The sequence below is a fragment of the Nerophis lumbriciformis genome, linkage group LG13 (genome assembly GCF_033978685.3).
Source record: "Nerophis lumbriciformis linkage group LG13, RoL_Nlum_v2.1, whole genome shotgun sequence".
Lineage (NCBI taxonomy): Eukaryota > Metazoa > Chordata > Actinopteri > Syngnathiformes > Syngnathidae > Nerophis > Nerophis lumbriciformis.
This window is the reverse complement of record NC_084560.2, coordinates 26,299,042-26,317,081: the sequence shown is the minus strand read 5'-3', so window position 1 is coordinate 26,317,081 and position 18,040 is coordinate 26,299,042. Positions and strand designations below refer to the sequence as shown.

The 18,040-nt window shown below is 38.2% G+C and overlaps 1 protein-coding gene across 3 annotated transcripts in view; it reads left to right on the top strand.

The window, feature by feature from the left end:
• The first annotated feature begins 471 nt into the window (after positions 1-471).
• The window catches only part of gpm6bb (glycoprotein M6Bb), an 87,824-nt gene continuing 70,255 nt past the window's right edge, over positions 472-18,040 (top strand). For all 3 annotated transcript variants that reach the window (XM_061971206.2, XM_061971207.2, XM_061971208.2), the window contains exon 1: positions 472-619. In XM_061971206.2, the coding sequence (XP_061827190.1) occupies positions 616-619 (4 nt within the window). In that variant the 5' untranslated portion in view covers positions 472-615. The remainder of the gene's footprint in view (positions 620-18,040) is intronic.

The following is an 18,040-nucleotide window of genomic DNA, read 5'->3' as shown; positions in this document are numbered from 1 at the left end:
CCAGGACACGTTGGGAAGACTATCTCTCCCGGCTGGCCGGGGAACGAAGTGGCTGGGAAGAGGGAAGTCTGGGCTTCCTTGCTTAGGCTGCTGCCCCCGCGACCCGACCTCGGATAAGTGGAACAAGATGAATGGATGGATGGATGGATACTATTAAGTGTAAAAAAACCCAACAACATTATGATGTGTACAATTTCAAAATGTGCTTGTTCTATTTTTAAACAAAGAAAATAATCTGAAGTTGTCTTTATTTTTTAAATCATCGTGCCGTGATTTCACCTGTCCGGCCCTCTTAGGAGTAGATTTAAAATGAGTTTGACACCGCTGATGTAAACAAATCAATTATTTTTTAATGTATGTTATTATTATTATTTTTTTGGCCTTGATAATGCTGCAGGACGCAGTATGGCTCAACATGGGACTCCCACTTGTAACCCACCCTGCCTCCCTCAACCCCTCCCCACGGGCGATGACGTCACCGGGGGCTGTCTCCTGTAACAGGACCGTGGAAGTGATCGCGCCGCACAGTCGCCAGTGCGCATCTCAGGACTCAGCAACTTTCCTCTGACCACACCAAAACACTCTCGGAGTCACGCAGGGGGACACTTTACCAACATGGGTGAGTGCCTTAAATATTTACCTTTCACTTTCACTCTTGGCGTGCTTGGCGTGAGGAACAACACCAGCGACGCTGGCTGGCTTTTTTTTTTTTTGCACGCACTTTGCAAACTTTACCGTGCAAAAAAAAAAAAAAAAAAAAAAAAAGAACTCCACTTGTTTGTGCAATGAAGGTGTGCTGTTGTCTTGCGTGGAGAGTGGTGTGTCCGTAGTGGGATTGAGGCTGCGAGGAAAGCGATTAGAGAGATTAAAGTGTTGCAGGATTGTGTGTGGGTGTGTGTTCAAGATCAGATTCTAGTCTTGCTCATTGCTGACTGCCACTCTTACTGTTTTTCTTGAGCTGGGCTAATCAATACTGATTGATTACCACTGATTCAATCAGTCAGTGGATCATTATTTGAGAGCTGTTTATTGAAGATATGCTATCAAGTGACCAAATGTACATAATGTCAGTCATGTGTGTGTGTGTGTGTGTTTATTGGCCTTCCCAATAGTCCCACTAGTATTAATAGTATTGTTGTCATACTGCATACTTCTGCACCAAAAACGCCTCCTTTCTTGCATATGTAATTTGTCATCAATCGTCATACATTACAAACTGTTGGCACGTTGTGTAAATGGTAAATAAAAAACAGAATACAATGATTTGCAAATCCTTTACAATTTATATTCAATTGAATAGACTGCAAAGGCAAGATACTTAACATTCGAACTGGAAAACTTTGTAATTTTTTGCAAATATGTTGCTCATTTGGAATTTGATGCCTGCAATGTGTTTCAAAAAAGCTGGCACTATTTGCAAAAAAGACCTGAGAAAGTTGAGGAATGCTCATCAAACACTTATTTGGAACATCCCACTGGTGAACGGGCTAATTGGGAACAGGTGGGTGCCATGATTGGGTTATAAAAGCGGCTTCCGTGAAATGCTCGGTCATTCACAAACAAGGATGGGGCGAGGGTCGCCGTGTTGTCAACAACTGCGTGAGCAAATTGTCGAAGAGTTTAAGAACAACATTTCTCAACGAGCTATTGCAAGGAATTTAGGGATTTCACCATCTCCGGTCCGTAATATCATCAAAAGGTTCAGAGAATCTGGAGAAATCACTGCACGTAAGCGATGATATTACGGACCTTCGATCCCTCAGACGGTACTGCATCAACAAGCGACATCAGTGTGCAAAGGATATCACCACGTGGGCTCAGGAACACTTCAGAAAACCACTGTCAGTAACTACAGTTTGTCACTACATCTGTGAGTGCAAGTTAAAACTCCACCATGCAAAGCGACAGCCATTTATCAACAACACCCAGAGACGCCGCCGGCTTCGCTGGGCCCGAGCTCATCTAAGATGGACTGATGCAAAGTGTAAAAGTGTTCTGTGGTCTGACGAGTCCACATTTGAAATTGTTTTTTTTGAAACTGTGGACGTCGTGTCCTCCGGAACAAAGAGGAAAAGAACCATCCGGATTGTTATCGGCGCAAAGTTCAAAAGCCAGTATTTGTGATGGTATGGGGGTGTATTAGTGCCCAAGGCATGGGTAACTTACACATCTGTGAAGGCGCCATTAATGCTGAAAGGTACATACAGGTTTTGGAGAAACATATGTTGCCATCCAAGCAACGTGATCATGGACGCCCCTGCTTATTTCAGCAAAACAATGCCAAGCCACGTGTTACATCAGTGTGGCTTCATAGTAAAAGAGTGCGGGTACTAGACTGGCATGCCTGTAGTCCAGACCTGTCTCCCATTGAAAATGTGTGGCGTATTATGAAGCCTAAAACACCACAACGGAGACCCTGGACTGTTGAACAACTTAAGCTGTACATCAAGCAAGAATGGGAAAGAATTCCACCTGAAAAGCTTCAAAAATTGGTCTCCTCAGTTCCCAAACGTTTACTGAGTGTTGTTAAAAGGAAAGGCCACGTAACACAGTGGTAAAAATGCCTCTATGCCAACTTTTTTGTAATGTATTGCTGCCTTTAAATTCAAAGTTAATGATTATTTGCAAAAAAAAAAAAAAGTTTGTCAGTTCCAACATTAAGTATCTTGTCTTTGCAGTCTATTCAATTGAATATAGGTGGAAAATGATTTGCAAATCATTGTATTCTGTTTTTATTTACAAATTACACAACGTGCCAACTTCACTGGTTTTGGGTTTTGTACATCTGCAATTTTTACCCGGGACAAAACCAAAATGAAAGTGGCTTACCCCTCAAAGTGTAGTGGAAGTTGGTTGAGTAGTTTTTAATCCTATTAACAAACAAAACATTCACGATCAAAGTGTACAATTTATCAGTGAAATTATTCATAATTCGACACTGTTCCAGGGTCGAACTATTGCCAAAACATTGATTAACTGTACAGGTGTGTTTTTTTAAAGTAACATTTTAAAAGTCATAGCCATAAAAGTGTAAAAAGAAGTTATCCACTGTGCAATAGTCGAGTATAAAAACAACAAAAAACTCAATTTTTGTGCGATAATAAGTTAATCATTGTAAAACTCCAAAGTAAAAAAAAAAAAAAACGGATTTTGACTTTGATGATGAGTGATGACATAATATGGTGACTTTCATGTCACACATTGTTGATACTGTCTTTCTGGAATATCCATCCATCCATTTTCTACTGCTTGTCCCTCTCGGGGTTGCGGGGTGTGCTGCAGCCTATCTCAGCTATTGTTGCAAAATTAACATTTTAATTGTCACGCAAGTGTAAAATGAAACTAAGCACTGTATTTTATTAAAATCTAAAAAAAAAAAAAAAAACTTTTTAAACTACTTTAATGAAAAGTTGCACATGTTAATTTTCAACATTTTTAAGTGTTGTGGAGGCATAAAAAGAAGGTAACCACTTTTAAAAGAACGTGTCACAAAATCTTGATGAACTATTTTCTTATAAAAGCACAATTTTTTGTTGTTGTATATCTTGTCCAGGGTGTACCCCGCCTTCCGCCCGATTGTAGCTGAGATAGGCTCCAGCGCCCCCCGCGACCCCAAAGGGAATAAGCGGTAGAAAATGGATGGATGGATGGATTATATTTGTTTTATTATTATATATTGTATATAATATATAAACATATATAAAAACAATAAATAAATACTTAAAAAAAATAAAAATAATATATAATATAAAATAACAATATAATATATCAGTATATTTTATATACTGTATATATAAAAGGTAAATATTACATATATGTTATATTGCTACTATGGTACATTTTAAGTCTACTTTATACCTGCATTACCTTTTCCATCCTTTGTAACTGAGCTACTGTGTGGGACAATTTCCCTTGTGGATCAATAAAGTTTGTCTCAGTCTAATTTTAACGTGGCCTATTACTGCCGTACAAGTGCAAAATAAGTCAACCCCTGGTCAAAGTAATCTGTTCCAGTGTCAAACCATCATAAAATCTTGATTAACGATTTTCTTGTAAATGTTACAATTTTAACATCACTCGCCATACACGTGTAAAAAGAAGTACATTATATTAAAATCGAAAAAAGTTAAAGTTAATGATTATTTGCAAAAAAAAATGTTTATCAGTTTGAAGATCAAATATGTTGTCTTTGTAGCATATTCAACTGAATATGGGTTGAAAATGATTTGCAAATCATTGTATTCCGTTTATATTTACATCTAAAACAATTTCCCAACTCATATGGAAACGGGGTTTGTAAAAGAGAAGTTGCACAGTTACAGTACTTACCTACACACTCAAAAGTTCGTACATCCACACACACATTCACTGTGCAAACATACATATACACATACTGTACATATACATTCACTGTACAAACATACATATATACACACTGTACATATACATTCACTGTACAAACATACAAATACACATACTGTACATATACATTCACTGTACTAACATACATATATACATTCACTGTAAAAACATACATATATACATACATGTACATATACATTCACTGTACAAACATACATATACACATACTGTACATATACAAGTGCATATATATACATACACTCATGCATATAATCACGTTTAATCAAAAATATATTAACGTTGTTGCCCTAGGGGAAACTGGGTAACACACGGCACACTGACAAAGCTTAACCTATATCTACTATAACAATCTACAAGGTTACTATAGTTGGTTTCTCTTTCTTCCCCTCCATTTATCTGCTTTCTTTTGTATTTCAAGTTATCATTACATATATGTATTGTTGCATTTGAACAATTGTATTGTTGAGAATAAAGGTAAATTATTGTTATTATTCATTATCAATAGTGCTATTTATTTTGGTATTTGTATTGCTCCATTTGTAGTGTAATAATGCTCATTGTCATTTTTGTATTATTATTTATTTCACTAACTGCTTCTTTGCTAGCATTTTTACCATCATATTTGTACATATCCTATTTGCTGATGTTGTTCTGTTGTTGTTGTTATTGTTGTGTTTGCTGTTGTTGTTGTCTTTCTGTCTTATCCCCACAATTTCCCTCTCTGTCTTCCTTTTTTTCTCTTTTTATCCCACACTTCTCTGTCGTAAAGTACATTTGTACAGCCGATATGGACATTTACATCAACTATAGGATTTACATGAGTAGCTGGACAGGACAAAAAAAAGAAAGAGAGAAAGTTGCAAATGCAAATTTTTCAACACTGTTGATTATTCTGATCAATGCAAAAAACAGGCATTCAGAACATTCCTAAAGAGAATGTCCAATCCTTTAAAAAAATACATTCTCAAAATGTATTCTTGAATTTAATGAGATGGGAAAAGTTGCAAATGCTCATTTTTGCTCATGCTTCATGGTGGGTAAAAAGAAGTTAACCACTATCAGTCCTAAAAGGGATGACATTCACGCTGACTTTTATAATTGTTACTGCTGTTCCTTTTTCCTTGAATAAACGTCAAAAGAATAAGCAAAACAATCATGCAAAGTTAATCGTTTGATGAATATTTGTTTGTCTGCATGCGATCATCTCAGGGTTATTGAACCTCAGACGTTCCAGTGTGATGACTTTTGGGGTCATTCTGCTAAAAGTAGGTCCGAGTATAACCCATGATTCCAAGCGGTTTTGTGTGTGTGTGTGTGTTTTTTTTCTTGGCCGTGAGAGTGAGAATATGTATCAATGCTCATTAATTCGCCAGGAGGCTCCCACAGAGGCGTCTTTGTGCTCCTAATTTGGAGGCGCTCCTTTGTTGGAGCCTCGTTCATGAAGACCCAAGTTCACTGAATCGCTGAAGAGTTTCAGAGCGGATGGCCTTTGAACTGAATACCCCTCACCCCTCCTCCTGACACGGCAACCGCCATCTTTGTGTGACTTACATTTAACTTAGAATCATGGCTAATAAGCAAATGAAACATAATGGAGGCCACTGGCATGGAAACAGGAGTTAAAGACATTCTCTGATAGTCTATTAATGAACATGTTTCTTAAACTTGCGATATTGTTGGCTCTACCGTATTGACCCAATTATGGGATGTTTCTTCTCCGAGAAAAAAGTATGAAAAGACATCTAATTGGCACAATTGGCCGTGACGCATGTGCATGGGATTTTTCTGGATGCTATGAGACAGACGAAAAATGAGTGGAAAAATGGGAAAAGCGAAACAAATATGTGAAGAAATGAGTGTTGTCCCGATACCAATATTTTGGTACCGGTATCAAAATGATTTCGATACTTTTCTAAATAAAGGGGACCACAATTGTATTATTGGCTTTATTTTAACGAAAAATCTTAGGGTACATTAAGCATATGTTTCTTATTGCAAGTTTGTCCTTAAATAAAATAGTGAACATACAAGACAACTTGTCTTTTAGTAGTAAGTAAGCAAACAAAGGCTCCTAATTTAGCTGCTGACATATGCAGTAACATATTGTGTCATTTATCATTCTATTATTTTGTCAACATTATTAAGGACAAGTGGTAGACAATGAATTATTCATCTACTTGTTCATTTATTGTTATATCTGCTTACTTTCTCTTTTAACATGTTCTATCTACACTTCTGTTAAAATGTAATAATCACTTATTCTTCTGTTGTTTGGATACTTTACATTAGTTTTGGATGATACCACAAATTTGGGTATCAATCTGATACCAAGTCGTTACAGGATCATACATTGGTCATATTCAAAGTCCTCATGTGTCCAGGGACATATTTCCTGAGTTTATAAACATAATATACATTTAAAAAAAACAAACAAAAGAAGATGTGATGCCAATAAATATCGACAAAATCATTGTAGTATCGACGAGATACGCTCCTGTACTTGGTATCATTACAGTGGATGTTAGGTGTAGATCCACCAATGGCGTTTGTTTACATTTTGACGCCAGTGAGCTACGGTGTGTAGTGAAGCATGTTTAGCTATTCCTCGTCCTGCTAGGATGATACTTGTAAGAAACTTACTTTATTTGTCGCCATGGAGGCGAGGATTAGTGATTTAGAAGTAGCTAAAACACTGCCGACTGGGGCTGGACTTTAGCCGCTAGCTAGCTAGCCATGTCTTAAAGCACCTCTTCCTGAGGGCGTTTCAGTGTTATAACTTCACCTTTATCGTTAGTTTTTAAGCCAAAATGCATCCGTTCTCCCTTTTTCTGTCTACACACTGTGTCTGTTTGCAAGTACTATGTGATTGTGCGCTGCCAAACATGCTCGTAAACCAGCAATGAGCACCGTTGGAGGACCGGTACTTTTCAGAGGCGGTATAGTACCGAATATGATACATTAGTATCGTGGTACTATACTAATACCGGTATACCGTACAACCCTACTTGGGATATTGTTGGCCTTATCATATTGACCCAATTATGGGATATTTCTTCTCCTAGAAAAAAGTCTGAAAATACATCTAATTGGCACAATTGGCCATGACTCATGTGCATGGGATTTTTATGGATGCTATGAGACAGACAAAAAATGAGTGGAAAAATGGGAAAAACGAAACAAATATGTTGAGGAATATAATTGAACTTTCTTTTTTTTTCTTTTTCTAACGAGTCGCTGCTTGTTGAGAAGAGCGATACGTGTTTTAATGTTACAATCTCCAAAAGTCACCAGTAACACCAAAAATAAGTTCCAGTACCGATACCAAAACATATTTCTATACTTTTTTATACTTTTTAAAAATAAAAAGGACCACAAAAAACTTCATTATTGGTTTTATTTTAACAGAAAATCTTACAATAGATTAAACAATTTTGGCATTAGATAACATAGTGAACATACTAGACAACGTCTCCTTTCGTAGTAAGAAAGCAAACGAGTTACAAAGGCTCCTAATTTGTCTGCTTTTCCTACTCTGTCATTTCCCATTGTATTATTTTGTCAAAATTATGAGGGACAAGCGGTAGAAAATGTATGGTTCATTTACTGTTAATATCTGGTTACTTTCCGATATATAATAAACACCTACTCTTCTGTTTGGATACTTTACGTAAATAGTTGTACTACTAATTTGGGTATCGATCCAATACCAAGTAGTAGAGAGCGAATAATAGAAAGGCGTTTAATTCGCCAAAATTCACCCATTTAGAGTTTGGAAATCGGTTAAAAAAATATATGGTCTTTTTTCTGCAACATCAAGGTATATATTGACGCTTACATAGGTCTGGTGATAATGTTCCCCTTTAAAGCCCTCATCCGTTCAGATATGCATTTCCTGACTTTATGAACAATTAAATAAATGACAAAAGATACATTTGTGATACCAAAAATATTGATATAATCATTATATTATCAACTACATACGGCTCTTGTGCTTGGTATCGTTACAGTCGATATTTGTATAGCTCCACCATTTGTTTACATTCAGGAGCGCTAGCTTACTGTTAGCGGTTAGCTATCGTATCCTCCTACGGTTGTTTATCTATTCCTCGTCCTGCCGGGATGGTACTTGTAAGAAACATTGTTTATTTGTTGCCATGGAAATGTGGATTAGTGATTCAGAAGTAACTACAATACACTCAAGGGACGTTAGCCGCTAGCTAGCTGTATTTTAAAGCACCGCCTGCAGAGCGACACTTCGGTGTTTATAGTGTCACATACTTTATCGTTAGTTTTTTCGTCCATTATCCCTCTTCTGTCTCAATGCTGTTTCTGCTTGCAAGTACTTGGCACATATTACCAGCAATGTCACCACGACCCGCATATGCATGAAAACCAAAAAGTACTCATATTTTCAATGGCAGTATAATACCTATTTTAATTCATTAGTACCGGTATACCGTACTACTCTACTCTTAATACATGCTAAATATAGTGACAATGTTGCTCATTTGGAAACACTGATCCCTCACGTGTGATCTTCTTATGCTCTGGTTGACCAGGTACGTAATGAGGTGTGTTAAGTGTTTTAGTAGCAACTTCTCAGACATGAATATTTGGTAATTAGGTATTGCCAAATCTATTTGTACACAGATGAATAAACACTACGTCTTAGCAGGTGACGCCAAACATCAGAGCTTTTCTTTCTGTCGCTCGCACACACCAGTGCCCTGGAGAGTAGACAAAGAGCCCCCTCTCACAGATTGTTAGCAAGTTAGAAAACGACACGAGAAGAGGCCGGACTACCGTATTTTCCGGACCATAGGGCGCACCGGGATATAAGGCGCACTGCCGATGAATAGTCTATTTTCGATATTTTTTCATGAAAAACCGTCCGACCGGAACTCTCTAATAACTGAAGTTCCTTGGGTGAATAATGTAGACTCACTACACTGGTATGTTTTAGCGCTTTCATGGCGAGTTCACTGACAGATATAAGTAAGAACTTTACACTACTTTATATTAGAAATGGGAACAGCAAAGGATGAATGTCCCATAACAAGAAGATAGAGAAGATTATCGACTACGGTGTCGGCAGGGACTACAAAGGCGCACTCGTGCAATTTTTCAGGATTTATGAAGATCCCAAATACACATCAGCAGGTACCAGAAGGTAAGAAAAGTTGCTTTTGCATAATATTGCAAAACAAAACGCCACATAATATGTCTTACCTTATACACACATCATAATAATACTCGTATGTTTAATGCGCTGACAATCCACCAAGCGGTGCGGCTTCCTAGTTTACCAAAGTCGTACTAAAACATTTTGATGGATTTTTGAGCGCCGTGTGTAATGTTCTATATTTTCAATGGAACATATGAAATGTTGGTGTTGTTTACTTGCGTCACATTGCAGCCTACACGTATCTCTTATGTTTGACTGCTATCTACTGGTCAAAAAATAAAATTGCTTCGAGGTCGGTGAGCAAAACCAGAATTATTCCGTACATTAGGAGCACCGGGTTATAAGGCGCACTGTCGAGTTTTGAGAGAAAAAAATATAGTCCGGAAAATATGGTAGTTTTTAGATAATAGCAAGCAACTAAGACATTTAATATTGATACACGTCTTATATCTGGGCCAATATAATATTCTAATAGTCGTAGTTTGTAGTTTTGAGCCTTTTTTAAAAGAGTGTCACATTTAAGACCAAACTAATCAAACGCAGCCCATTGTTGGTACTCAAAGCCAAGTTCTGATCATAAAATATAAGTTTCTTCCTTAATGGAAACTTTTCTAGTGTTTTCAACATGCTTGAGGTGAAGGTTGTCCAAATCACATCCAGATTTTTAACGCCATCTTTTTGGTTTTTTTTTCCTGAGGAATTAAATATGACATTTAGTAAAGCCTTGGTGATGAAATATGTTTTCCAGCTGCTCTTGACTCCAGGGTAGAAGTGGAGGCGTGAACACGGTGTCAGATGTTACAGTGAAGGCTTCATGATAACACACACACTCAGGGGTCAGGGGTCATACCGTGTCCTTCATGATGATTTTTCATACCCAAAGAGGAGTCTGCCAGTTGTTGTTTGTTTTTTTCTACTCTGGGTTTTCCACATTTATGTACAATGTCTGGAAAGTGTCACATCAGCACGTGTAACACATAGTTGTTGGACAGTGTGCGCCGTGACCCGGCATCCTGAGTCGAGGCGCATGGCGCCCATCGCTGGGCCTGCGGGGGTGTTTTTGCACGTTTAGCATCAACAACATGTCAGCGGAGTCACTTTATCTTCCCTCGTGCTCCCCGGAGACGCGATACACCCTTGCAAAGGGTTGCACAAGTCAAATGAGATAACTTCTGCACATCTCTGTCCTCGTCAATCAACACTAAATGCTCCTCACTCTGTAGTCATTCAATACACAGATCACGCTCAGCAATGAGGTCACTGTTGTCATACTTGGGCTTTTATCCATTGGCACCAAGAAACTGACTTTTTTTTTTTAACTGCTTTTTTTTAATTCAGCATCTTTGCCTTGCTTGATGCATGTTCATGTTCTGGAAACATCTGACCCCCACTGAAGACAAAGTGGGCTATTGAGCATTGTGACTTGAAATGATTGGAATAGAAGACCCTGGCTGACTGGGGATGTCTGTGTTCAAGCTTGTGCAATGGCCATAACCTCCACTGGAAGGCTATTCATTGTGTGTGTGTGTGCGCGTGTGTGTGTGTGTGTGTGTGTGTGTGTGTGTTCTTGTATTTTCTACGCTTCTTGAGACATCAACAAGGAAAAGTACCTTCCATATGACGACCGGTGAACAAGTTAGGACATAAATCATGGTCCCAATACGGAAAACCATAGCATCTAACAGAGAATGTCTCATTTGCAACCCTATTGGTAAAATCTATCAAAATGAGGGTGGTCCCAAAAAGGAGGGATTTTTCAAATTGACTGTGTGTCGGTTTTAAAAGTGCTCTGGTCAACATATGAAATAACAAGTGTGTGTAAAAATTTGAAGTGCTCCCCCTCTGGCCAACATATGTAATAAAGTGTGTGCGTAAGAAATTTAAATGTGCCCCATTTGGCCAAAATTAATTAAATACATAAATAAATATGTATATAGAGACATACTGTAAAACCTTAAAATAATGAAGATTAAAAAACAATTAAAAAACAAAAAATTCAAAAAATATATACATGAACGAAAAGCACTCATTTTGTCACAATGTGTCGACTACTTTCTTATAAAATTGGGAACAATTTCTCATATTCTCTCTGCTTATGTAATATTGCAATGTTTTCTCGTAAAATTATTACTTTTTTTTAATGTAAAATTATTACTTTTTAATGCAAAATGGTGACATTTGTCATATAAAATGTAGACTTGTATCACAATATTGCCAATGTTTTGTTGTTCTTGTAAAACAAGTGACATCTTTTGAGTAAAATTATGACCTGTCTTAATTTTGCCAAGGAAATTCCGATTACTATTATAATATTACCAACATTTTAAAGTTTTCTTATAAAATTGTGACTTTTGGCGAGTAAAATGACTAATTTCAAAAAATTGCCAAAATCTTAAGCTTTTTCTTGTAAAATTGCGACTGTTATTGAGTAAAATTCCAACTTTTATCATAATATTGCACAAATGTTCAGTTATCCTTGTATAATTTTGACTTGTGTTGAGTAAAATTTCGACTTTTTTTTATAATACTGCCAAAATTCTACGTTCATCTTGAGAAATTGTGACCTTTTTTTGTGAAATTCCAACTAATTTTTCACAGCAAACTTTTTTATTTTTGCATAATATGTATATATTATTAATGTTGTAAATACACATCTTTATATAACTAGAAAGGGTGGTCCTAAAGAGGTATGCATTTCCCAGTGGTCTCAAGAAGGTAACAAATACAATAATTAGTGTTTGTGTGTGTGTGTGTGTGTGTGTGCGTGTGTGTGTGTGTGTGTGTGTGTGTGTGTGTGTGTGTGTGTGTTTTCATGTATTTCTACCCCTTCTTGAGACATCAACAAGGAAAAGTACCTTCCATATGAGGAATGGTGAACAAGTTAGGATCGAAATCATGGTCCCAGTACAGAAAACCATTGCATCTAATAGAGAGCCAAATACTAGAGTCCATGAACATTGCTCCAAAGTCAGGATTTTTTGGTTGATTTAATGTGCATACAAAAGTAAACATTGACAGGTGCAAAGGCAGCAATATATGATAAAACAAGACGGCAGCTAAAGAAGGACTATCCTATTCATCCAAGGAAAAACCCTGATTTAAAAAAAAACTGCTGATTTTACGACTTCGGATGCTGACGTAAGACAACCCGCGTTCCATATGTGACCATAGGATGAACAAATACACTACGGTTCTAAGACTATAGTGGTCATTAACAGTTGACGTCTACAGCTGGGTTGCCCAAAGTGCGGCAAAAGGGCTGTCTGTGGTCCGTGACTCGTTTGTCATCGGCCTTAAGCACATTACAAAAAAACAAAAAATAGAGATCTCATTTGTGGTGAAAACTATCAAATTAGGGTGGTCCCAAAAAGGAGGGATTTTTCAAATTGACTGTGTGTCGGTTTTAAAAGTGCTCCCCCTCTGGTCAACATATGAAATAACGAGTGTGTGTAAAAATTTGAAGTGCTCCCCCCATGGCCAACATATAAAATCAAAAGTGTGTCTAAGAAATTGAAATGCGCCATTTTTGGCCAAAATTAATTTGTGTGTGTGTCTGTGTGTGTTTTGAAGAGCCACATGGCAGTCGCTTCAGGATGCGCCGTTTTGTGGGCGGTCTTATTTACGTGGCTCACCTTCGGCAGCGTCTTCTCCCCGTCATCTTTGTTGTAGAGGTGTAGCGTGCAAGAACGGGAGGGGAAGAAGTGTCAAAAGATGGCGCTAACTGTTTCAATGACATTCAGACTTTACTTCAATCAATAGCGGAGCAGCATCTCCTCCTGCAACAACAGGAAATGTGTCCCGTGAAAAACCGTCCGACCGGAACTCTCTAATAACTAAAGTTCCTTGGGTGAATAATGTAAACTCACTACACCGGTATGTTTTAGCGCTTTCATGGCGAGTTTACTGACAGATATAAGTAAGAACTTTACAGTACTTTATATTAGAAATGGCAACAGTGGAGGATAAATGTCACATAACAAGAAAATAGAGAAAAAGAAGAAGCTTATCGATGGTGTCAGTACGGACTACAAAGTAGTCTACGAGCGCAATTTTTCAGGATTTATGCAGATCCCAATTACAGATCAGCAGTTACCATAAGGTAAGAAAAGTTGCTTTTGCATAATATTGCAAAACAAAACGCCAGATAATATGTCTTACCTTATACACACACCATAATAATACTCGTATGTTTAATGCGCCGACAATCCATCAAGCGGTGCGGCTTCATAGCTTACCAAAGTCGTACTAAGACATTTTTAAATATATTTGAGCCCTGTGAGTAATGTTCTATGTTTTCAATGGAACATTTAAATGTTGGTGTTGTTTACTTGAGTCATATTGCCATGATAGTGCAGTCTACACATATATTTTATGTTTGACTGCCATCTACTGGTCACACTTATCATTACACCATGTACCAGAATTATTCTGTACATTAGGCGCACCGGGTTATAATAGATAGATAGATAGATAGATAGTACTTTATTGATTCCTTCAGGAGAGTTCCCTCAGGAACATTATAATTCCAGCATCAGTGTACAGAATTGAGATTGAATTTAAAAAGTAAATAATGGTATGAATAAATAATAATTATTGTTTTGCATCCCCTGTCATCCTACTACCCCCCTCCCCCCCAAAGCGGAGTTGTACAGTCTGATGGCGTTTGGAACAAAGGAGTTTTTCAGTCTATAAGGCGCACTGTCAAGTTTTAAGGAAAAAAAAAGACTTTAAGTGCGCCTTAAAGTCCGGAAAATACGGTAGTCCATATTTTACACTGCAGCAAGGCAGCAACGTGTAATGTTTCTTAAGTACCAAGAGGCAGAAGCTCTGCCACGACCTACAATACAAGAAAACGCAATCAAACATTTCAGAAAGCGCTACAAAAACACAAACATTATCATAAATCCTGAAAAATTGCGCGCGTTTGCTTTTGTAGTCCGTGACGACACCGTAGTCGATAAACTTCTTTTTTCTCTCTATCTTCTTGTTATGTGACATTCATCCTCCACTGTTGCCATTTCTAATATAAAGTAGTGTAAAGTTCTTACTTATATCTGTCAGTAAACTCACCATGAAAGCGCTAAAACATATATATATATATATATATATATATATATATATATATATATATATATATATATATATATATATATATATATATATAGTTGCCGGTGAGCCACGTTGTTAGAATAATTGAATCTAAGTTATCACAAAACTTTGTGTTTCAATGAGTTCCCGGCGAGCAGACAAAAGCTGTCTTTGATCTTACCAATCAAAAGGCTTGTAAAACTCCACTGTGTAGGATGGGAAGCGACATGAAGGGGTCGGTTTCTTTGATGTATTGTAATCCACAGGAACATTTGGTCTTGCCCCGAGATCTACAAAGCGGAGAGGAAGCAGGGCCTGACTCCCCTCCAGGCACCTTTTCTTTGAACTATTTTGTGATAAGGGAGATGGCTGTTTACGACCCCCCTCCCTTAGAAACAGCTGTTGCCATGTAATCAGGGAAAGTCCAAATAAAAGAGGAGGCGTACAATCTTTCGTCAGAGCGTGGTGAGACACTGTACAAGGGTACAGGTGTACGCGCTCTCCTCACAGAGCCAAATTTAATTCTGTCTCTGTTTGATTCCTTGCTTCTTGTCTTGTTTAATAGATGCCATCAGTGTTTGAACATGACACACGTAAATAACACCGCCCACAAAACGGCGCATCAGGAAGCGACCGTCAGAAAGTGGCTTGAAGATGATCTGTAAAACATAATCTATAAAACATTTTGACCAAAGAACCACCATGACGTGTTTTTCCACATTTTGTTATGTTACCGCCTTATTCCAAAATGGAATAAATTCATTTTTGTCCTCAAAATTCTGCACACAATACCCCATAGTGTCAAGGTGAATTTTTTTTGCAAATATATTAAAAATAAAAAACTAATAATCAAATGTGAATAAGTATTCACAACCTTTGCCAGTTTAAAAGTGAGATCAGGGGCACCATGTTTCAACTGATCATCCTTGAGATGAGCTTGAGCTTCATTAGATTCCACCTGTGGTAAATGCAATTGGTTGGACACATGTCAAATTTTGAGGACAAAAATTAATGTATTCCATTTTGGAATAGGGCGGTGACATAACACAAAGTGGAAAAAGTGAAGGGCTGTGAGCACTTGTAGGATATCCACTGTATTGAACTGATCTGTAAGTGTAGCTGAGACATAATGGATGGCACACTGGCATTTTATCGTTATATAACCCGCACATACATGCATAATAAGACATGTATGTATATTTTTCTACACCTCCACAATGTGTTTGCAGCGTCCACATCTGCTGTTTTGCCAGTGGAGCAGCGGTCTGGATCAGTGTTTTGTTCACAGTCAGATGATTGTTCTAGAAGCCTTGCAGGACAAAATGGAACTATGCAGCTGATGAGTGTTCATTCAAACATTCAGCAAGCATTTGGATCCACTTTGGGCATGTTTTGTTCTTGTGTTTGTAGCACTTTTATGCATGTTGCTCCCAAAGAAGACATTGATTCAACAGTGAATGAGGGTTGTTTTGTGCTTATACGTCAATGCTATGGTAACACATGATATCTGTTATAAGTGTGGGTCCGTGCCAGAGAGGCTGGTGAGGATCTGGTCCAGAGGAGAAACCAGTGGTGGTTTAAGACTGAAGTTGAGAAAAAACACAGTGCTTTTCCATCCAGGGTGTGGCCGTGACAATTCAAACAGGAATTTTCTGATTTGACGTAGTGGCGAAAGTGTGTAATTGCAACTGTGTTGTCCCTCACATGATGCACTGTGGCCTAAAAATGCCCAGACAAATTCAAATACTAAATTTGCATCATTATCACCTGAAACTGACCAAAAAGTGACTTTAAAGACTTCAGAGTTGAGTTTTGAGAACGTGCCACAAACTATCACATTTTTAGGTACAGCTGGACAAACCAATGTAGCGTTTACCAAAGCCTATACGAGGGAAGTCCCAAGTAAAAAAAAAAAAAAAAATATATATATATATATATATATATATATACACCGTATTTTTCGGACTATAAGTCGCAGTTTTTTTCATAGTTTGGCCGGGCTCCAGTGCGACTTATATGTTTTTTTCCTTCTTTATTATGCATTTTCGGCAGGTGCGACTTATACTCCGAAAAATACGGTATACATATATATATACAAAAAATAAATAAATATATATACATATGTATGTATGTATGTATACATTTCAAAGATGGACACTTTTTGACCTCCCTCCCTCCTCCCCTCCTCAACGACACCTGCTAATCGAACTTTGCTTGCATTGCATGCAGAACGACTCTGGGCTTATGAACATTTACACTTCACCCAAAGACAATGGGCATATATACAAACACACTCCCCACCCCCATCCAACGCCCCGACCACCACTGCTTAATTCCTCTTCGGGGTTACGGACGGCTAGTAGCGCTTTAAAGCAGCAGGCCAGCCTCCATGGCCCCAAATCCCCCCCCCACCTTTTTCCCACCTTTTTTAAGGAGCGCCATAAGTGGCGGACCCATTGGCGGTCCCGTCTTGTCTCCCTGTAACGTATGTCTGCTCTTAGTGGGACTGTGCCGGAAATGACATTTCAGTTCTTATGTGTCTTGTACATGTTAAAAAATGGACAATAATAAAGCATCTTTAATCTTGAATCTTGAATACACACTGTGTCTGTTTGTAAGTACTTCGTGATTGTGCGCTGCCGAACATGCTCCTCTGCTCGTAAACCAACAGTGACGACGACAAGGGCGGGGGGCAGAGGCAGTATAGTACTGAATATGATTCATTAGTATCGCGATACTAATATACCGTACACCATACAACCGTACTGACATGATCAATCGAACGTGATTGTATTTAAAAAGCAGCACCACTAGCAGAAATCGTGCCGAAGGAGAAGACTCGCTCGCAGCTAATTTCTTCCCTTGCAAGACGTTGTGTGTGTTTGCGAGAGGTGAGAGAAGAATTCATTAGTGGGGCTCCTCCACTGTGGGATCCTGCAAAGATTGAGCTGTTGGCCATGTGCCCGCCCGAGTGTATTCAAACCTCCACAGATCGGCCTTTGTGCTCGCCGCTTTTTTTTACGCAGCTGCTAAACAACCGTAAGACAAAAGCATGTGGGGTGCATCGGGGCGCAGCAAGGAGACTTGCTCAGGACAAAGTCCTAAGAGCGTGTGGATAGGGATTAAGCGTGCATGTAAATGAGTGCACACTGTATCCCTGCATATGATGGAGTTGTTCAATTCTGTGTCATATTCCGAGGCGGTTGCACAGAACACCTGCTTTTTTTTTTCTTCTGTTTTCCAAGCGATAGCCTCTCATTGTCTGCGTGTAATCTTCCCGAGATAGGTTGTGCTCGGCTTGCCAAGATGTGGAAAGTCTGCAAAAGTTGAGGTTTTGTTCGGCGACAGATGCTCGCTACCTGGATATTATTTTTTTTTTAAAAA